Source organism: Aethalodelphis obliquidens, unplaced genomic scaffold (genome assembly GCF_003676395.1).
Source record: "Aethalodelphis obliquidens isolate GAN/ISIS:26980383/991018 unplaced genomic scaffold, ASM367639v1 scaffold70, whole genome shotgun sequence".
Lineage (NCBI taxonomy): Eukaryota > Metazoa > Chordata > Mammalia > Artiodactyla > Delphinidae > Aethalodelphis > Aethalodelphis obliquidens.
In genome coordinates, this window is record NW_020838014.1 from 9,451,394 (window position 1) to 9,474,130 (window position 22,737).

At 45.0% G+C, this 22,737-nt stretch overlaps 2 protein-coding genes and 1 pseudogene across 2 annotated transcripts in view; 1 reads left to right on the top strand and 2 right to left on the bottom strand.

The window, feature by feature from the left end:
* LOC113611689 (gonadotropin-releasing hormone II receptor-like) overlaps positions 1-5,144 on the top strand; it is a 17,918-nt pseudogene extending 12,774 nt beyond the window's left edge.
* LIX1L (limb and CNS expressed 1 like) overlaps positions 1-16,875 on the bottom strand; it is a 17,560-nt gene extending 685 nt beyond the window's left edge. The window contains 6 exon segments of the mRNA XM_027090983.1: positions 234-311; positions 610-705; positions 5,138-5,278; positions 7,773-7,936; positions 16,498-16,648; positions 16,650-16,875. Of these exon segments, the coding sequence (XP_026946784.1) occupies positions 234-311; positions 610-705; positions 5,138-5,278; positions 7,773-7,936; positions 16,498-16,648; positions 16,650-16,790 (771 nt within the window). The 5' untranslated portion in view covers positions 16,791-16,875.
* A 1,502-nt stretch (positions 16,876-18,377) lies between these two features.
* Positions 18,378-21,535, bottom strand: ANKRD34A (ankyrin repeat domain 34A). The gene has a single exon (XM_027091128.1). It carries the CDS (start codon positions 20,674-20,676, stop codon positions 19,186-19,188), a length of 1,491 nt encoding a protein of 496 aa, XP_026946929.1. The 5' UTR covers positions 20,677-21,535; the 3' UTR covers positions 18,378-19,185.
* Positions 21,536-22,737: the final 1,202 nt, after the last annotated feature.

The window sequence follows — 22,737 nt, forward strand, 5'->3', positions numbered from 1 at the left end:
TTAAGACTGTGTGCTCTCAATGCAGGGGGCCTGGGTTCGATCCCTGGTCAGGGAACTAGATCCCACGTGCATGCTGCAGCTAAGAGTTCGCATGCCACAACTAGGAGTTCACATGCCACAACTAAGGAGCCCATGTGCCGCAACTAAGACCCGGTGCAACCAAAATAAATAAATAAATATTTTAAAAAAAATAGTCCTTCTGCCAGACTCCCCTCACCCATAGGAACTCTTACCTGCCGAGAGCACTGTCTTTCTCTCATGGCCTTAAGGCTGCCATTCCAGTGCAGCAGTTGAAAAACTGTCATTAGCTCCTGGAGGAAGAAAATATGAAGTGCCAGGACAGTGGCATATATATTGGGGGGTTGCATCAGAATTAAATGGGGAAACTTTCACAAAATGTAGTTGTGGCAGCATCTCTTATACCAACTCTGATACGTCTTTGGGGGAAGGAAGATATTTATATTTTGAAAAATATCCTAATAACCTTTTCTGCCTTCCTTTCCAATCGAGTGTTAGTAGGAGGTGCGCGCACGTGTGTATGTGTGTGTGTGTGTATACAGGCTGACCCATGTTATTAGAGCCAGGGAAGTAGATAGAATAGTATAGTACCTGGAACTCCAACATTGACTTGCCCTTGTTGGATTCCAACATGAATCGGAAGGCACCAATCCCTGTATTTGGGTTGTCAGCTTCTTCCCTGTTGCCCTGGTAACAGAGGAAAGGAAAAGACAAATAGATTTTCAATCAGGATTATCACCTCAAAGAGCACTGTCCAAGAGGAATATAATGTAAGCCACATGTTTAATGTAGTTGCCACATTACAGTAAAAAATATACAATAAATATTAATTTTAATAGCATATTTTATTTAACCTAATAAACTCAAAATATTATTTCAACTATAATCATTATAAAAATTATTAATGAAACATCTTTTTCTTGTACTAAGTTTTCAAAATCTGGTATCTCTTTCATCTTACAGCACATCTCAATTCATACTAGCCACATCTCAAATGCTCAATAGCTATATGTGGCTAGTGGCTATTCTGCTGGTCAGCACAGTCCTAGAGGCCTCCAAAGTCACCACACATTTTAACTTAGGTGACAGAGAAAAGTCAACCTGGTTTTCCCTATTTTACAAAAGGGGGAACACTGAAACATAGAGAAGAGTCCTGATTTAGCTAAAATAACAGAGTGAGTTCAGCATACAGGATTGGACTAGCCTAGAGGACAATTGACAAATGCATTTTAAAGGGCAACAATAAAAGTCATAAGCATGGCAAATTCTGGGTAGCAGTTTGGCCTCCTGGACATTTGCTTCATGTGTCTTCTACTGGCGACATGACCCCGCAGGGGTAGAACTAAGATACATTGTCCTACCTGCAAGCCTAGTGTGTACAAAAAAACAATACAGTATAGAAGTTAAGAGCGTGGACTAGAGCTCCTACTAGTCTTGCGGACTTGGTGAAGTTATTTAACCTCTCTGTTCCTCAGCTACCTTAACTGTAAAATGAGAACAATCATAGATCTACCTTACAGGATTGTTTTAAGAATTAAAGAGTTTTTAAATTTAAACTTAAAAAGAGATAAATGCAGTCTAACAATTCCAATCATACAATTTGGGTGCATTATTGTATTGGACCTGGTGTCCAGTTACACAATCCAAATCCATTCAGGTACTGGCTCTGGTTTGTGCTATTTGGTGGTGGTTTCATATTACTGGAGATAATTCCAGATCCTAGGTCTTGCAGGGACTCCCAAAATAAGGGCATCTCCTGGTTTACTAGTGACCCTTTTGTCAACCTGATCTAGAAGAATAAGGCCAGGAGACTACTGGGAACACAGGGATCCAACTTTCTCCTCCTGCTTCCTGAGAGGTTTCCTGCTCTTTCTAGCCAGTTCCACACACACCCCCACCTCCCAAGATAAGAACTTTATTCTGCTCTCTTTGAGCAAGGGGACTGGATAGGGGTCAGGAGCCAATCAAGTTATATCCAAATTCAGTTTATTGTGGGATGCTTTATCATGAGGTTGTACTGTACATGTATCACACCTAAAATAATGCCAGGCACTTAGTAAGTATACCATAAGTGCTAGTTTATTATTATTATTTGCTTTCACTGTGCTAGAATTAACAAGAAGTCAGAACTACTCAAAATCAACCACTTGTTTTGTGGCTCATGAGAAACAATCATGCCACATGTAGTTAATCTTTCTGGTGAAGCAAAGATCACAAAATTTGTATTTAGAAGTGAAAATCTAGAGGCAGGAAGGAAAATGGTGGTAATTTTCACCATAAGGATTTAGGGCTTTAAAGCAAGCAATAGTTTTCATTTTTATCTTTAATAGTTCAATGCAATACCTTATTCAGTACCTCCAAACTTTTCCATGATATGGCCCAAAGAAAATAATGACCCTATCTGTACAGCCAACTGGGATATACAGAGAAGGCTGCTGGCAGAGCAGCTGCCAGCAGAGGCTGTGGGGCAGAGGAGTCCATCCGCCCTAGGCCTTGTTCAATTCCCCTGAGAGTTGAGGGGATCAATATCATGGCACATCTGTAACCTATTTGGAGTACACCAGTGTGGAATGACCCACCATTGGCAAGTTCCACCACATATGACACTTCTACACCTAACAAGGTGATATATGAGCTCCATTTATTCAATAAACATTTAATCACAGAATACTTGATTAGTAGTAGGAACATTAGAATATAATTGGAAAGGAATTAGAGTTAATTTTAATTTAACCTACTTATTTTACAAATGAGGAAACTCAGACCCACAGAGGCTAGGTGATTTGTCAAAAGACATAATATAGTATCAGATTCAGGACTTTTGAAGGACAAAAGCTAAAAGCAAAGAATGTGGACATCACTCTTTGCCCATGGCTAAGACCAAATGAAAATTGTTATTCTGGAGTATGGGAATTCCATTGGGATATTAATGAGAAATCCATTAAGTTCTCAATTTGGGGGGTTAATCAAAAAAGAATACTGGCATGAGAAGAATAATAGTTTACATTTCTTAAACACTTTGTAGCAGACACTGCTGGTGACCTATCCAATATCTATTTCCTTCTTCCTTACTAAAGAACCTTAATCTTATTCTAGTGCCTATACATCTCCCAATTGCCTCAGAGAAGAGTGATTTTATCCTAACTCCAGTGGGTAAATCCTAATCCCTTTTGCCTGTGACTGGTTTTAAGGTGGGAATTCTGGGCATTGGGTGGTAGAGGGGAGTTCTGCTGGAGAGCTTCTGGGAAAAGATTCCTTACTACTAAAGAGACATGAGAAAAGATGGTCTCTTTCTGTCTCTGAGTTTAGTTTTGTCAGTATTTAACAACTGGAACTCTGTAGCTGTCTTGTACCCTGAGGGGAGTCAGCCCAAGGGCAAAGCCAATATCTAGAGGATGGCTGAGTTGAGAAATGGAAAGAATTTGGGCCAGTAGATGATGACATTCTTTTTTTTTCCCCCAGGTTAAATGTCTGCTTTATTCAGATCCAGGCAGCCAATTTTGCAGGAGATTTTGCACCTGAGTGTCTTCCTGCCAGACCCTCCCAAGGGTGTGCTCCTACAGATGGGACATCAGAACTCGTCCTTTATGTCAAAATGGGACTGGTCTTCAGGCTTGAAGTCCAGGTTGGGGCTGCCATCCTAGATGATGACATTCTTGATCCATCGAATTATCTAGCCCTGAAATCTGCCCTACTTCTAGACTTCTTATCATGTTAGATAATACATTTCCTTCCTTTATTTATTAAGTCAACTTGAAGTGAGATTTTCTATTACTTGCATCTAAAGGCACCTAAACAGATAACATGTACTAAGTGCTGGAACATATTCTCTTTTATCCAATAATCCTATGTGATAGGTATAATTGTTATCCTATTCTACAGATGAGGAAACCAAGACAGATTAAATATCTTGTTCAAAGTCACATAACAAGTAGAACCATAATTTCAAAACGATGAATTCAGAGCCCATGCTCATAACCACTGCTTTCTATAATCCAATCTAATGTTTCATTTTATAATACACTAGGTGACTTAAGAGTGAAAAATGTGCTTTCTTAATTTTAACTGATTTGATTAATATAAAAATGTTTTTATTCCTTGCAGATACTGCTGACTGGGGCAAAAAGTAATAGGAGAAAAACAGACGGGTCCTAGGCTACAGAGGGATTATGATTCAGAGTGTTCAATGCTAATCTACAAAACAGATAACTGAAGGAGTTAGTATATGTAATTACATCATAAATGCAAAGAAAACATAAACAGAAAATTGATCTGACTTTATCTCCCTATCAATGATCTTGTGCAGAGGGAGGAAGAAGGCAGTGCTAATTTCTAAGATGTACCTCTAAGCTAGAAAAGTGTGTAAGTTGACTTGGGTTCTAGTCTTGGCTCTACCATTTACAAGCTATATTATTTTAGGCAAAACTTCACTTCTGTGTTTTCAGTTTCCTCATCTGTAAAATAGGGGTAATAATAGTACTCATACCTCATAGGATTGTTGTGAAGCTCAAATGAGATAAAATACATATAAATCCCCTCAAAGAGTCCCTGGCACAAAATAAATACTCAGTTAGGATTAGCTATGGTTATCATCATTATCATTATCATTTAAAGAACAGATGTTCTTTTTAAAGGGAGTAAATAAATTACACTCCCCATTCCTAGACAGGTAAAAAGACAAGACCTTGTATTATAAAGTGTTCTTCATTAATATGATGAAGTAATGGAGGCAGGAAACAAAGTGACAATAAAAACAATCATAAAAAAAAGAACAGTGAAGGAAGAAGGGACTAAGGTCTTAAACCAAAATTGGGAAAAGTGAAATTCAAGCTCAATTTTTATTTTGTAATACCTCTAAACTTCCATAAATCTTGAAGTAAAGGTTTCTAGATACCAAAGAGACAAAATAGCAAAAACAAAAACACACATAGAATTAGAGACTGAGACATGTGGAGCATATAATACAAAAGACTGACAGAAAATAAACAGAAAGAACAGAAATGCAGACAGGAAAGAAAACCAAGAATTCATGCTCTGTTTCCCGGGAATATACAAGAGTTCCCAATCAGCCAATTCTCCCATCCCCCACTCTCCTCCCTTCCAACTCCAAGTAACTTACATTGAAAGATGCCAGGGCCTCAGAGACACTCTTCTCAATGAACTCATCAGTGATTCTTCGGGAAGGATGTTCATTAAACACAGAGTTCATTAGCGCAATCTTTGCAGCACTCCGCCGGGCTTCAGCTTTTGTGGGGCAAAACTAGGCAGGGAGACAGAGAAAATATGTGCGCATGTGTATCTGAGAGAGGAAGGAAAAGTGGGAGGGAAACACTTGGGATAGAAGACACTTGGATACTCTTTGGCGAACTCAGTTTGTTCAACACACCCTCCAAAGTTTTTATTGTAAAATGGTTGGGGCATTTGGAAACATAAATTTGATTCAACATCCTGAAGTCATTAAGGAACTGGAGACAGCTGTAGCTCATACCAAATTGAATGCAGGATGAAGAAGACTGCTGAGGTCAGCATATAATCACTGGATATGAAAAATACCCCTGTTTAAACTGTCAAGAGAATTAATTACCCAAAAGCCAGATTCTGGCCGGTCTATTAGAAATCTGTATCTTGTTCTCTTATTCTGCAGACAGGCAAGAATTTTTTCATCCCTCTAGATAACCTAAGATTAGAACAAAGCTATGTCTAAGCTGCTTCTGCAGAGGAGCCCTCTAGTCTCTATCAGAAGCACCCATTTGGGATTCTTGGACTTTTCTTTTAGCTATGTGCAGGCAGTTTCCCCAATAATGTAGTGGGCTATGGAGCTATCCCTGAACAGAGTCTAAGGTCTGAGGAAGGATTTTATAGTCTTCCCCCACCCGCTCCCAGTAGAAGCAAAGAGAAGAGAGGTGGCTAGGGAAAGGAAAGCTGACCCGAGGAAAACAAGAAAAATTTTTAAATTAATTCATGTTTTTACATTGTTTCCAACATATGTAGTATCATAGAACAAGCCTGATTTTCAAAAGTCTTAAATCACTCAACTTCAGATCCCTAGCCACCTTTATAATTCATCTTCACTGGCTGCCTCAAAGGCCTCTGTGCCCTCTGTCACTTGTGATTAGGATGAGAGAAAAGGAAGAAAGTGATGTTATAGTTTTAAAAAGTAGACCAGGTTATGTTTGCTACTTAACCATCCTTAATATCAGTAATTCCCAGTTTCCTTTAGCTGACAGGTCTCTCTGAAACAACATATGGAGTTTTGTGCATTAATCCTGTCTTCTTGCTTATTCAGTTTCTCTGTTTCCACTTCTCTCACTATTTATTAGCCTGCTACTCTTTCTACTATATAGTGCTCTTTCTGAAAAGTCATCTATGAAGAAAACCACCAGGAGAAATTTCACCTGCCAAAGTGGATATAAAAGATATAAGCTAAAAGGGGCCAAGATAGATAATTCTACTCTTTCAGGAAATAACAGAAATCAAATTACTCTGATGGTCCAGTTTGGGGCATCCCCATAAAATTATTAAATCTTTAATCAACAGTATGGTGAGGTGGGAAAAGGAAGGAAAGGTCTTATTTTCTAGTAGCAAAAGATAAACATTAGTCATCTTGGGCATATGTTTATTTCTCTGAAATGGCTGGGGTTCTGAGAGAAAAATTTAGTCACCCAATTTGAAATGAAGCTTCCTTAGGTCTGTTTCCGTTTGAGGCAGGAACTGAGCTACAATGGCACTCATTCATGCAACAGATTTATTAAGTGTCTGTTCTCTGCTGGGCACTGAGTTTGATGGTAGAGATTTAAAACTGAACAAGAAAGAAGACAGACACTACCTCTGCCTCCGTGGAGCATAGTCCACTAGGAGAGAGAAACAGTCAATTATGATATGTTTTGATAAATGATATGATAGGGGAAGTTCAAGGCACTATGGAAGCACAGAGCAGAGGGTATAACTTTGTCTAAGGGTTATACAAACCATACAGAAAACAGAACAAAAGTGTCTAGTCTCTTCTCTAAATTCCTACTCAGGCTCTAAGTTGACATTTCAGGAGGCTACCTTCCTATCTGCAATGTGAAAAATCCATCTTTGATGATAATATTCACACTAGTCAAATTTCTCGTTACCCTGTAATAGCATCAGCGCTTTTCATCATCATATACTACAGGACTTTCATATAACTGTAGAATGCTAGTACCAGAAATACTGGTTAGAAATAATCTAATCTATCTCCTTCATATTATAGATGGGGAAACTGAGGCCCAGATTAATTACTCGACTTGCCCTGTTAGCAGTCAGGGGAACAAGAATTTGGATCTCCTAATGCTTAGATGAGTACTATTTCCACCATATATAGTCCCTCTCCTTTGATCTCTTAGAGTCCTCAAACATTGCTTTCCTTAGTGATAGTGATAAGAAAAAGTACCGGGGGCAATGAGTATTATTCTACGTCCTGAAAAAGAGATAGCAGGAAGTTGGAAAGCCAGATTAGAACGTGAGTTAGATGCTAGTAGTCTGCTTTTCTTTCAGCCTTCAAAAACTCAAACCCACTTTGAGTTTGAGTATGGTTAAAAGAAAAGCATGCTACTGAGGTTTTTTCTGCTCAAATGAGCCTCAGATGCTTATCAGAATGATTTGCCCAGAATTGGTCCAAGTCCTCAAATATGTGACTTTGGATAGAGATTTAATGGCCAAAGTGATAGAGAAAGACATTAGTAGCACCTAAGCGTTTATCTTTGCTACTGCTGCCTCAGAACTCTTACCTGGAAACTCCCAAAGCAACTTCCCCCAGGCAGGGTGACATAGCAGACATAGGGAGGGCTGTTGGAGGGAACCATCTCATAAACCACGAGAGCCCCATTCTTCAAGTCAGCCCCACGGGACTGTTTCATCTGCCAGAATTCCTGAAGTGCCTCCACCACATTCACTGCAAAAAGAGAAGTAGTTAAGTTCAGCAGTAAGAACGCTTCCAAGCAGTGCTCTGCCTCAATACAGTATCTGTAACCTGTACTTACATTAAGAATCTAGCCCCCTTAGCTCCCTACCTATTACCATTTAAAAGCATTTTAATTAATAAGCCTATGCTGTGATTAAGTCCATTTGCATAGGAAGACCAGAGTATGCCTGCCCTCCTCCGCTACTTCCCTAGTTCACATTTGATTAGTCCTAGACACCAAAGGAGAATAGCATAAATATTGGAGGCCAGAGTTTCCAAGGTCAGCATACCATTATCACTGACTGATGAAGTAGATTATTCCACAATTGGTCAGCTGGCCTAGAAGAGTAATAACCACCATGATCATAAGTGCTAACATTTACTGAACACTTACTGTATGTCACATTTTCTCCAAGCGTTTTACCTATTTAATCACAACAATCTTATGAGGCAGGTACTTTTATTTTCCCCATTTTACAGATGAGGGAAATGAGACATAGGGAGGTTAAATAACTCGCCCAAGGATATAACAGCTAGAAAGCAGAAGAGCAAGAACTCAAACCCAGGCAGTCTTGGTTCCAGAGTCAATTATATAATACTGTCACTCAAGGAAATATGGCCCTATTAGCCATTTTCAAGGCTGTGCTTCTGGTGAGCAAACCCATGAATAGATTCCTTTTCCATTCTGGAATACTATGTGTATACTATATATATATGAGAGAGAGAGACAGAGAGACAGAGAGAGACAGAGAGAGAGAAAGAGAGAGAAGAGAGAGAGAAAGAAAGAAAGAAAGAAAGAAAGAAAGAAAGAAAGAAAGAAAGAAAGAAAGAAAGAAAGAAAGAAGGAAAGAAAGAAAGAAAGAAAGAGAAAAAAAGAAAGAAAGGAAGGAAGGAAGGAGGGAAGGGAGGAAGGGAATGAATTCTGAGGCTTTCCCTAGGCATAAATGATCTTTGGAAGGACTGTATATTGGGAAACACTCCTCCACAGGTCTCCTGCACTACTTTCCATCTTGCTAGGTATGCCAAGATTTCAAGGCCCTGACTGCTCCTTACTTGGGCCCTTTCTCAGGATTTAATTTGCAGCAAGAAACCTTGAGGGATGAAGTAATATCTCCCTCTGGGACAAAGAACAAGCTTGCTTACTGTTTGCTATAAAATGGCAGGTTCCCCAAGCTCAGTGTTCCTCTCCTGTAATGCAACCCATGGCCTGTAAGCATCCACCTGAGCCCTCCACATCAGACTTGGGAGACAGGGGAAACCAATGCAAGCAAACAGGATGCTCATGCTACTTGCTGTTCTATGAGTAATAAAGTCCTCTGTCTCTGACCCAGAAGTCTCTTGACTTCTGCCAGCATCCATGAAACAGTAACCGGCTATGTTATTAGTTGTATATAGGGTAAAATCAAACTCCAGACTTGACACTGTATTCCAGAAATTCCAGAACAGTTCCCTTCATCCCTCAATACTTGGATTCAATTATTCCACAAATATGTATTGAGTACCTACTCTGTGCTAGACTGTGTGCTGGGTGCTAGGCTGTTACAATAGTGAGCAAAACCATACACATACACCATACAATTTTTACAAATGAAAAATTGCAACAGTGATAAATGCTATAAAGGAGTGGTAAATGGTGGTAAATGTAGGAGCATCTGACTAATTAAGAAGGTCAAAGAAAGCTACCCTGACAAGGTAATATTTAAGCTCAGATATAAGTATGAATTCCCTAGGCAAAAAGGTGAGAGAATAGTGCTCTGAGCAGAAGGAATAGCATGTACGATGGCTCTGCAGCAGCAGGAAATATGGTGAATAAAGGGACTAGTGTGGCCAGAAAAGAGAGAGTGAGGGGTAGTATAAATGCAAGGTGAGGTTGCACACACACACACACAAAAAAGCAGGGACCAGATCAGGTCAGACCTGGTGGGTCATGTTAGAATATTGGCTTTATCCTAGGAGCAATGGAAATCTCTTGAAGAGTTTTAAATGGAAGGAGGGATAAAATCAGTTTGTTTTTGGAAAGGATCTTTTTTTTTTAATTTTATTTATTTATTTATGGCTGTGTTGGGTCCTCGTTCCTGTGCGAGGGCTTTCTCCAGTTGCAGCAAGCAGGGGCCACTCTACACGCGCGGGTCTCTCACTATGGCAGCCTCTCTTGTTACGGAGCACAGGCTCCAGACGCGCAGGCTCAGTAATTGTGGCTCACGGGCCTAGTTGCTCCGTGGCATGGGGGATCTTCCCAGACCAGGGCTCAAACCCGTGTCCCCTGCATTGGCAGGCAGATTCTCAACCACTGCGCCACCAGGGAAGGCCTAGAAAGGATCTCTTTTGACTCTAAGGTTCCAAACATTTCAAATGGCTTTAACTAAAGCCTCGTAATAAAAATTCATCACACACATTCTCCAATATCATCCAACATGACCACTCTCTACTCTTAGTTACAACAAGGACTCATTAATTCTATTGTATTACATTAGTTAAGATCTGACAAGGAGAAGACACCAAGATGGGACAGACAGGCAAGAGATTTACTGGGGAGGAAGCAGGAGAAGGGAGAGCCTTCAGACCATGTTCTAGGTCTGACACCTGTGGAAGGAGAAAGGGAAGGCAGGAAGTTTGGATATGTGAGTCTCAGACTGCAGCACCGTTCCAAGAAAGGCTTGGCCAGGCCAGTAGGAAGTCCTCAAGCCAAAGGAATCCCACATCTCACTAGGATGTGCCTGAGTTAGGACCCCTGCTGTGCTCAGTCATTGACTGGGAGCAGCCTGCAGGATGTGTGGCCTCAGTGCAAATGTGGTGATGAACTCAGAGGGAACAGCAGTTTAAGGCTGTCAGTCAATTATGCTCCCGGCAGCTGGAGATATTAAACACGTTTTCATGGCTGCCACACACACATTAAACAAAAATTTGAGCACTTAATAGGTGCATAGCTCTATTCTAGGCGTTAGAGATGCAAAGATGAATAACATACATTCCCTGCCAGGAAGGTGTTCAAAAGCTAGTGGGCAATAATAACTTATCTTACCTGCTCTGCAACTGAAGCAAGCACTCCATGTACCAGCCAGGGTTTGAAAAGCAGCATAAGCTCTTTACTAATACTCTACATTTAACTGACTTTTTAAAATATTCATTCTTCCATTAAAAGACAGCATGAAAAGAAAACTCTCTTTTTCCCACCCTTGGTTTTAGCAGAGGCTCTTCAGAGGTCACTGCTGCCTAGAAAGCTTAGCCACTCTTGTTCTTTTCATTGAGCTCTTTTCAGGCCCAGTTCCCTCTTTGAGACAATTTAGCACAATGTGCTGGGTGACAGCTCTCCTGACATGCAAACAACAGGGAGAATATTGAAATAAAGAGGAAGGGGAGGAGACTGCTATAATGGGGAAGGTCCTATTAAAAAGCATATGTCCATTCCATGTCCAGTTAAATCCCTTTTGGCACAGAGTACAGGACTATTTTTTAATGATTACTCAAAGCCAAATGAAACAGGGAGTCTTATTTCAGAAATGTGAGCATGAAATGAGAAACTGGGCAAAGTGATCAGGAAAAAAGCAATGAATTGTGATCTACGTTTGAAAATGCTCATAAGACTCATTCACTTCTAGAGCTGAAAGGGACTTTAGAGATTATCTAGTCCAAGTCAGGCTAAGAAATGACTTGGTTGAGGTCACATAGCTGTGGCAGAAGTGGGGCATGAAAGTAGAAATTCTGATGCCCATGTTTTTTCCAATTTGGGAATCTTAACCCAGGGCCCAAGGTCCAGTCCATGGCTGAACTTCGTGGGGGTTCACAAGTCCCCTAACACTCTAAGTAAAATTAAGCATGTGTGTGTGTCTGTGTGTGTGTGTGCGTATGAGTATTTGTGTGTGTGGGGGTGTAGGGAGGGTGCTCATAGTTTTGATCAGATTTTCAGTGAGGAATCATGGATATAATGGTTTACGTAAGGATGGTTAAAGGGACAGTGAGGTAGGAGGGTAGCAATTACTGAGACATACATATCTGACAGCTACAATTAATTTTTGGAAGTCACTGATGGATGCTGGGCTGAAAGGGACACGAAAGACCAAGATAGTGAGGAATATTTAAGTGCTTGTACCATAATGTTGAACAACAACAAGAAAGATAATACTTTTGTTTTTTCCTTAGGAGATAAAATATTAGATGAATGTCTAAGAGGCAAGACAGATAGACTGTATACCCACCAGAGTAAAAACATTAAAACAACACATGGGGACTTCCCTCGTGGTCTAGTGGTTAAGACTCCATGCTCCCAAGGCAGGGGGCCTGGGTTTGATCCCTGGTCAGGGAAGTAGATCCTGCATGCTGCAACTAAAAGCCTGCATGCTGCAATGAAGATCCCACTTGCTGCAACTAAGACCCAGCACAGCTAAATAAATAAACATTTTTTTAAAAATTAAAAAAAACACCACATGAAACTATAATAAAAATTTTATAAAAATAAATACAATCTTGTAGTGGGGCAGCATGGATAAATAGATAATAAACAGATACTGGAATTGAGAGGTGAGTGAGAAGGTTCTCTCTGATCATACAGGATGATGAGAATAGTCTGGCCTGGCTTAATTCACATTATTATGAAGATAGGGAAGCTGGTTAACAATACTTCATCTGACATTTCCTGTTTCAATTTGTAGAAGGTATCCCTGAATAGCCCACAGTGCATAGTCTCTGGAAGGGATGGAAGGAAAGGATTGAAAAGTGATGTGACTTTGGGAGAGGACTATGGTAAGCTGAATAATGCCCCCTGCCAAGATGTCCATGTCCTAATCCTTGGAACCTGTAAATGTTACCTTATGTGGCAATGATTTTGCAGACGTGATTAAGTTAGGGATCTGAGATGGGGAAATTATCATGGATTTTTGGTGGGCCCTAAATGTAATCACAGGTGTCCTTAGGGAAGGAGACTTGATGAAACACAGAAGAGGAGAAGGCAGCATGAACATGGAGGCAGAAATTGGAATGATGCAGTCACAAGCCAAGGAATGCTGGCAGCCCCCAGAAGCTGGAAGAAGCAAGGAAGCAGATTCTCCCCTAGAGCCTCTGGAGAGAGCACAGACCTGCTGTGACACCTTGACTTTGGCCCGGTGATACTGATTTTGAACTTCTGGACTCCAGAACTGTGAGAGAATAAATTTCTGTTGTTTTAAGCCAACTTCGTGATAATTTGTTACAGCAGCCACAGGAAAGTAATACAGGGTCTAATCCAACATTCCAAAAATTAGAAACATTCAGATCAATCATTTTAACTACATACTCACTTACAACAAAGCAGCTGTCTGTGATTCTGAGGGAAAGGAAAAACTGTAAACAGAAAATACCACACAAGATTCATTTGTTCAGCCTAGTGGAGTAGCTGGGCAGAATTTCCAATCATGTAACCATATTGTGATATAAAGGGACAGCAATAATTTTAAAATAGATAGGTTTGAAGAGGGCAACACAGAAGTTACAGAGCAAGGAAAGTGACTTGGTCATTCAGGCAATCGTGCCAGCTTAGAGACTACCAGCTGTCAGCCGTTAGAAGAAGGGGTCTATATGCCATGCGGAAAAAGGGGCAAAGGAAACGGTAATGCTAACAATACCTATCAAATGCACAGTTATCAAAGCATATCCACATGCGTAATAATAGCAGCCACTCATTGAGTACTATGTGCTGTGTGCTTTACATTCATTATCTCATTTAATCCATGCAGAACTATTAAGATAGGTATTATAATAGCTATTCCACAAATGGTGAACAAGCTAAGGAACAGGCCACAGTGGCAGAACCAGGATTTAGAACCAAGGTTTGTTTGCCTCCAAAACCAACCCTCTTTCTGTTGTACTATCCTGTTTTATTGCATCATTAATCCTCACAGAGGCTCTATAAAGTGGACTGTGAGCTCCATGAAGATAGGGACTGAGTACCTGTCTTGTTCACCACTGGTGATTAATAAATATTCGTTAAATGAATGAATGGAACAGATGAGGCCTAGAGAGATAAAGTAATTTATCCAAGATCACACAGCCATTATTTGACAGGGCCAGGTTCTCTGATTCCAAACCCTATAGACTGATTAAGATCCTGTAGCATACTGAGCTAGGTGTGTATCTTGGGCAGGGACTGTGGGGAGAGATATAGGACAAACAAGTGAAATGACAGAAGAATTTAAAAAAATAAATGCTGAGATCCTACATGAGTCAGGTCTAAAGACTGTGCCTGGCAAAGGTAAATTTAGAGCAGTCAGGAAGAAGATGATGAAAGATCTGAATTGAAGATGATGCAGTAAAGCATTGCTGGATTGAGGACTGGTCTGGGCAATGACTAAAGTAAATTATATTCAGGGGAATAGAGCCAGCCCCCAAATACCATGCCATCAGTCACAAAGGTATGTGGACATATGCCAATGGCAGCTTTACCTATTAATTGAAGCAGAATAAGTGATTCCATGTGGTGAAGGACTTCTGAGCCAAATCAGCAGAGATTCCACTTGCCTGAAGCTAAACTATCTGCCAAACTTTCCCAAAGTACTGGCTGGACACCCAGACTGGAAATGAGAAACTCAAGAATAATGAGAAGGACTGTGGTGGGAGGTAGGGAGGTTGGAGGGGAGAATTGCGGGAGAGTCTGAATCCTGACTGATTGCTCTTGGTCAGTACAATCCCCTTGTTCCCTCATCCTTTCTAAGGAAATGAAAAAGGTTTTACAGGATGCTCAGTTTAGACAAGAGCCTCTCCAGGTAACCCAGAGAAGAAAACTGTCACTCCTCTACAATTTTAATAAACACCTATAAGTTTCTAAGAAGGTGGCTTCAGATTTAGGGCGCCCACTCCTGGCTACTCCTATGCCCAGAGGCAAAAACCTTCCCTTGGTCCCGACTTAAAAGAGACCTGAAGCAACAGGACAATAGCTAATGGCAATTCCATTACATTGCTCTATTAAGTCTAGGAATTAAACTAGAAAAACAATTATATTCCCTCATGATGAATTTCAGGATCATGTGCATTTGCATTCCCAGCACCTAGCAGAGTGACTGCCCCAGTGGTAGGAGTTCAAAATGCTGAAGAACAAAGGGAAACTGATGGGAAATGTATCATTGCGCATATAAAGCAAAATGGATCTAAAAATCTGTTTTCATAGGCACCATTGGTTTTACACTGTTAGGATTTAACAATGAGAGAAAATGATGTGTTCTTCCCAAAGAAATATGAACCAATAAATTTGACAGAATATTTGTCATTTTTTAAAGTACCCATTATGTGTCAGGTGCAATATCTCATTTAGTCCACATCATAATTCTTGAGGAAACTGAAGCTCAGCGAGGTTAAGTTGCTTCCACAGAGACACAGCTGGCAAGTGACAGAGATTTAATCTGGGATTTAATCCAGACTAGTCTTACTCCAAAGCCTGTGTGTGTGCTCTTTTCACTGCACTTTCTCAGGGAGGAAAAAAAAAAAAGTCATTACTATCTACAGAGAAAGCCCCACAACCTTTCTCTGTATTAATGTTAAACTAGAAAATTAAAGATAGTCACTTCCAGGTCAGGCAGGACCTAGCCAAGCAGAGAGAAGTGATGTCTCAGAAATTCCAGACCTGAATGCTGTATCCCACACCGCTCACTATATATTTCTTGTTACACTATAAATCTGGAACTCAAACTCAGGAAATTCTGCACTGGTTAAACAAAAACAACAAAGAAAATTCTCACATCCCCCTTTTCAGAAAGCCTGGAAATTAGACATCTTTAAGATGAAGATTTCTAATGGAAATAGGGTTTCTGCCTGGCTCATTTCCACTGAATTTAACATTGAGAGAGCCAAGGCCTGGGATTTATCCTCAGTTCCTGGGCAAGGGCCAGGAAAACAGAGCCAGCCAGACAGAGAGGCTGGAGTCGTGAGGCTCCATACTTAAAAAGACACCAAAGAGGTATTAAGTCACAGGAAGCTGGTGTGGGCTCAATGGTATGGGTCCAGATTTAAAGGCACAATTATAGCGAACTTGTGAAAGCACTGCCTAATTCCCCAGCAAATCTGAAGTTGCACTGGAAATCTCAGAGTGACATAAGTAAGAAAAGAATTTAAAAGTCAAGGTTAAGGAGATGGAGTAAATTAGCAGGGAGCCCAGGAATTGCTGAGATCACAGAAGAAAGATTGAGAGGATATGGATGAGAAATGTCTTGGATCTGAGATAAAGGATAGGATCCCACACAACGGGGACTAAAGGCAGAGAGATGTTAAGGCATTAAGCTACAGGAGGGATTCCATTTCTAAAGGAGAAGAGGTTGGATAGAAAAGAGGGTTATACCTGTAAAAAGGGGTCCCTGGAGAACATAGTAGTAACTCAATAAAGGGGAGGGGTGGGAGGCTTAAACGTGTGTATGAATGTGTGCGTCTGTGCGTGTGCGAGTCTGTGTGTGTGTGTGTAGCCCAGAAGGAAACTCCCCAAAAGGAAATGCATGTGAAGGCTCTGCGCCAGGAAAAGCGATCCAAAGGACTGTGGGAGCAAAGCTCCCTTACAGAGAGGGTGTCCCACAGGAGGCCAGACCCCACAGACTCACCTCGGCCATAGCCCTGCGTGTGTTTGGCGAAGCTCCTCACCACGGCCTCCACGGCCTCCCGCAGCACTGCGGGGCTGCCGGCGGCGCCGGGGGGCAGCGGCAGCCCGGCGGCCCCAGACAGGAGCAGAGGCGGCGGGGGCGGTGCGGGGGGGCGGCGGGGCCGGCGGGGGGCCCGCCTGGGGTGTGGCGGTGGCTGCAGCGGCCCCAGTCACTCCGGGCCGAAGCGCTCGCAGAGTGCCCCTCCCGCTGGTGCCCACTCCAGGCTGCAGCCGCTGCGCTCGCAAGGTCTCCATCCCGGCCGCCAGTGGAGTAGCGGTCCAGAGCCTGCCAGCCTGGCGAGCTAACGGTCCCAGCCTCCCCCGCCAGCGAGCGCCCAGGGACTGAAGGAGGTGCCGGAGCCCAGCCGTCAGTCAAGCGGGGGCGGGGGTGAGCCAGGTCCTATGCCAATCACCAGAGAGGGGGCGGGAGCTGGCCGGCTGCCGCTCCGCCATAGGCAAATTACTGAGGAGGGCGGAGGTTCTGAGCAACCAATTACAAAGAGAAAAAGCGACATCCTCTGTACTGGAGAGGCTTAGCTTGGGCGCGTCTTTGGGAGTCCTGTGGGGAGTACTAGAAAGCGGGCCAGACCCCAGGGCCGAGGCTAGAGGCAAAAAAAAAAAAAAAAAGGCCTGGATGCATGGCTGGGGAGAACTGTAGACAGAGTGAGAGGATTCTTAGAGAGCCTTTGTCCGACCACTTCATTTTACAGATGTAGATGAGGAAACTGGCTCAGAGAAGTGACGTGACTTGTCCAAGATCACATGCAATTGGTGGTGGAGCTAAAGCAAGGAAAGATACTGGCATTTAATGAGCATATACTTACTGTTTGTCAGACACTATACAATGTACTTTAGTGCACTGTCATTAATAGTCACAATCACTAACTAGACTTTATTATTTTACAGATAAAGAAACTGACAGAGAGGCTAGATAAATTGTCCAAAATTAAATAGCCAGAAGATGGCAAAGGAGGGTTCAGACATAGATCTTCTGATCCCCAATATTTTAATCTTTTCGTTACACCACATCGTTGGGGCATTTTCTGATTTCACCTATTCTAGGTTGAGGGAGGGAGTAAGGAAGAGTAGAATGGGTTGCTCCCATACCTCTCATTAGAGCAAGGGAGAGTTAGATTATAGGAAGAAAACCAGCAAGCTGAAAGGTCCAGGGGGACAGATTAAGACAGGTACCTTCGTTCACAGGTACCTGTCAGGCTGGGTTCCTCCAATTACTCTTACATGCACACGCGCACGCGCGCGCGCGCACACACACACACACACACACACACACACACACACCCTGTTTGTCAGTTGACTATCATACCATTTTTACCTAGGCGAGATTATACGATTCCTCTCTCACTCTCTCTCTCCACCCTACAGTGGCTCAGAACTCAAGGATGCAGAAACAGAAAACAGAAGCAAGAAGTAGAAGAAAATGAAATGCACCTGGTGAGATAAAAGTTAGGCCCCCAAGAAAAAACTGTGAGTGGTCAAGACATAGGAAGCTTGAAAGAGGGACAGTTAATCTATTGGGATATATCTGCTGATGGTGGAGGGAGGGATTCTTTGTAGGAATCTTAAGTTAAAGAATTTGAGGATGGACATAGGAAGACTGAGGGAAATGAAAACCTATCAGATGGCATAAAACCTTCAGGACATGGGACACTTGCCTTTTCTTCTACAACCACAGTTGGTCTCCTGGAAAGAAGGTGGCTGGAACCTCGAAGTATCCCCTAGATGGTTATAGCTATAGTTATCATCACCCTCCCTCCCTATTCCTCATTCCCCACACCCTCCACCCCCAGCAGAAGTGACCAAACAGAGACTTCTGAACACATTTATTTGATATGTCGAGTGGAGAGAGGAGTGATTTAGGGTTACTCCCCACTTCTACCTGTGGGGGTGTTCATAAGCTCAGACAGACAGAACAGCAGCTTAGAGCCCATGACCCACCTCCTGGAAAAATGAGACAACCTGTTGTATTGGTTGGGGGAACAGGATGGGAAGAAAAAGCAGGAAGCTGAGAAGTAAAGCTGAGAGCAGGAAGGGCAGCAGCAGAACTGAGGCTGGGGATTGCTGCAGCAAATTCCCAAGGAGAGTGAAGAAGATATCCTGAAAAGTGGTTAGGGCTGGAAGCAGGGTGTGAACAAGGAGCCAAGCCTGGAGAGAGAAGCAAGACCTGCAGAATGGGGGTGGGATATTCACGAAGAGGGTAGAGTGTTCAAAATCATGAGTGGGCTGTGTTGCAGGGCATACATGGAAAGCAAGGGGTTACTATTGCAGGAGGTCAAAGAGATTGGATACTACTCATAAGTAGGGGCTCCCTAACGCTTCTGAACAAATGCAAGTGAGCTTGGGACCCTTTTGGGGCCCTAGCACAAATGGTCCGGTGTGTGAGTAATTCCCATATGCATGTGAAGTGGCCAGGGCATGAGTGCATGTGTCTATATGACCAATAAATAAGAGTACTTACCCTTCCCTGCAAGTGCAAGTACTGTGCTTGTAGACACATGTTTACCCATGTGTGCGTGCGCCGAGCCCATGAGCACATGCAACAGACCCCTATGTCCGAGGTGTGTGTGTGAGCTGGTTCTTCCACCCTTCCCAAGGTCTTGATCCCCACCCTCCTTGGTTCCTCTCACTCCTCTCAGCGCCCAGGCTCCCCTGGCCCGCCTAGACTCTGGAAGCCCCCTAGCAGGCGGATCTGCTCAGTCTGCATGGAGTGGCGCCTCACCAACTTGCGCTTGGTCCTGGGAGAGCCTGGCGCCCCCGCCTGGGGAGGGGCGGGCAGCGAAGGCGCCCGACCTCCGGGTTGGGGACGAATGTCAGGGATGGGAGGGTGGGGGCTGACATTGAGCGGGGGCAGGAAACCAGGCCGTGTTTGCGCGATGTGGTCCAGAAGCAACGTCCCCGAGCCCCTCCGCTCCAGCAACCCTGGACTCCGCCTCCGCCCGCTCAACGGAGACACAGCCCCAGGCAGACTCTCCTGGGACTGGCGCGGGGAGGGAACAGAGCCGGCTGGAGGGAGGGTCAGCGGGGAGGCGCTGTATCTGCGGCGCTCCAGGGACGGGCGGCTGCACTCCGGCGAGTCGGGGCAAAGATTTCCGGGGATATCGAGCTCCACCGGCTCCATGCGGCTCAGTTTCTGCCTCAGCCCTGAAGGGGGGCCAGGCTCCTGAGCTTCTGGCGCTGTGTTTCGGCGCGAGAGAGGACCCCCACCCGTCACTTTCTCCGCCCACGGGGGCGGGTCCTCTGGGCCTTCAGTGCTATGACGTCTGGAAAGACGCGGTCGACCTGTCAGGGTCAGGCCGTTGAATTCGGTGGTCAGGCGCTCAATCCCCGGCCTCACTTCGGCAGGAGGGACCGGTTGAGGAGGGGCCACTAGGCCCCAAGGCTCGGAGTTGAGCCTTTTGAGTGGTTTTGGAGGATGACGGGGTGGTTTGGGGAGTGGCTCAGAAGGGGAGGGGTCATCGGGGGGCTTAGGAAGAGGGAATTCAAATACGTCCCGCTTCTCCTCTTCTTCCTGGGTGCGAGGGGATAACAATCCCTGTCCTCCTACTCCTGCAGTCTGCAGTTGGATTTCCGACGGCGACGTGCAGACCCCCGGGCTAAGAGGAGCGGGAGCGGGGTCCTCCACCCCCGGGGACGGTGGGGAATTGAGATACTGCCGGGTCTTCTTGGTGCCCGAGGGCGAGGTGTCGGTGGTGATGATGATGACCTCCGTGCCCTTGGCCTTACAGGCGTCCAGCAGCGTGGCAAGGGTCTCGCGATCCCCGCGGTCCAGGGCGTGGACAAGCGCCGAGGCGCCAGCGTGATCTCGGACTGAAGGGTCTGCGCCATGGGCAAGGAGCAGGGAGGCCACCGCTGCGCCCCCGCCGCCGGCGCAAGCGTGCATAAGCGCCGTGCGCCCTAGGCGATCTGCGATGTTGGGGTCCGCGCCTTGCTCCAGAAGGTAGCGTACCATGCGCGCCTTGTTCTGGGGGTCGTCGTAGCGGGCCCGACAGGCCGCCATTAGCGCAGTCTCCCCTTGGGCATCACCCTCATTCACGTAGGCGCCCCCCTCCAGAAGCAAACGGGCCAAGCGTAGCTTACCCTGACCCACGGCCCGAAGAAGAGCGTGGCCCTCGGTGTGCAGCATAGCTGCCGCTGGGGCGAAAGCACCGACGGAGCCGGGACTGGGACCTGCCGAGGATGGCTAGGGGAGTGGGGGTGGTGGCTGGCAGAGGCCCGAAGGCTCAGTGGCGAAGCCAATCCCTGCAAAAGAGAGAAAGATCTTATTTATTGATTCAGGCAGGGAAACTGAGGCACTGGTGGAAGGATCGGCGTGGGGCGGGGGAGATCTCCCCGGCACTGCACACAGTCCTTCTAACTCCTGCCTTGAGCCGCCCCCATCCCCCCAGCGCATGCCTGAGGAGGTGGGAAGGGTGCACCCGCACTGAAGGACGAGCGCCAGTGCAAATGCGTACGTGCACGCGCAGGGATATCCGCACCGCCACCCTCACCCCACGGCTTATCAGACCTTTCCAGCATCCCCCTTTTCTTATCCGTACTTGGAATCCCCCTTCCTAGGATGCTGAACGCCACCCCCCCGACACACATGCACCCATACATTCACACACAGTCCCATTCCTAACCTCTTTTAGGTTGCCACAGCCCCACAAACTGAATGGGGGGAGGGAGGCAGCTTGCGTTTGGGACCTAAAACGGGTAGGGGGAGAATTGCGGGTTTCTTTTGCCCCTGCTACATTCCCCATCACTCCTTGCTCTTTCCCCTTCCCAGGCTGTGCACCCAAATAGATACCTGTAAGTCCGCAGAATCTCCTCCGGGCCAGGACTGAGGCCAGGGCCACGGGGCAGCTGGGGTGGCGGAGCCGGGTTCCTGGGGGCCCACATGGCGTGGGGGTGGGCACCCGGATTCCCTGGGTGTCAGTATCTGCGCCCGGGCACAGAATCCTGGTCCCTCCTCCCGGTGCGCCCCGGGCACAGCGCCGGCTCGGGAGGAGAGAAGCTGGGGGGGGGGGGGCGGAGCTCTGCCTCTCTATTTATAGCCTAGTCTCTGAGGGTGGGGGCGTCGGGCACCAAACCGTTACCCCACTCATGCACACATAAACCCTCAAAAGCTAGAGGCTCCAATCCTGACTTCCCTTGCTTAGCCGACCTCCCCTCAGTCACAACAAACCTAAGTGTTCCTTAGGAGACTCCTCCGCGACCCAGACTGGGACCATCCTAGTTCTTCGTTGAGCTTCAGCAGACCCCCATTCTCCGAGCTTGGTGTGTTGATGCGCGCCTGTGCGCCAGATCTGACCTGCCACACACAGCACATGGCACACTGTGCAGAGGGGTGGAGAGAGGCGATGGCGATCCACAGCCGGGGTCCTTACTGTGCAGAGCGAGGCAAGAGTTGTGGCTGCCTTCTCGTAGTTTAAATGTCAGGGGGAGCTGGAGTCACACAGCGATACATCTTCATTCCACCTCCCCCAAAACGGAACATGTACCACAAATAAACTTGGACCTCAGCTCTCTTGTACAGACCTCTTAGATAAGTATGAAGAGGTTGGATATCTGGGATCATTTTTAGATACAGCAAGGGGCATTCCCAGTTGTCTCCTCTCCATATTCTTGGAGGGGTGGGAAGGAGAGAGATAGAAAAGGGGCAGAGAAGAGTGAACCTTGTAACACATCCTCTCTCATTGCATCTCTTTACTCTCAGTCTTGCTTAGAATCATTATTTTTCCATCTCACTTAAAGGTCTCTGTTTGAATCGCTCCTTGAAGTCTTCTTCTCCCTGTCTGTAGCAGTCGGTTTCTCTCACTGTCTGTCTCTGCCTCTCCTCACCATCTGCCCTGTCTCCATGGTTACCATAGCTGCCATCTGCATATTTTAGGAATGAGTTTGTGTCCAGCTGGAAGGCATCAGGGGGAGTGGGAGGGGGAGTGAGGAAAAAATCCTAAGGGTTTGGAAAACTCACCTGAGGTAATTCAGAGGCTGGAGGCCACCAGACACAAGATACAATGTTCCTGGAGAAGGGGGAGAGAGAAATATTTGCAGGGAAGCCACCCATTTTTACTAGCTGCCATTTATTGGAAACCAACCATGTGCCAAGTACTTTACATACATTATCTCCAATCCTCACAACAACACTATAAAGTAGGAATTATTTTCTTGTTATAGATGAAGAAACTGAGACTTAGTAAAGTTA

Excerpts from the sequence above, each read along its gene's own strand:
- ANKRD34A (XM_027091128.1), bottom strand. The coding sequence starts at position 20,676 with ATGCTGCACACCGAGGGCCACGCTCTTCTTCGGGCCGTGGGTCAGGGT.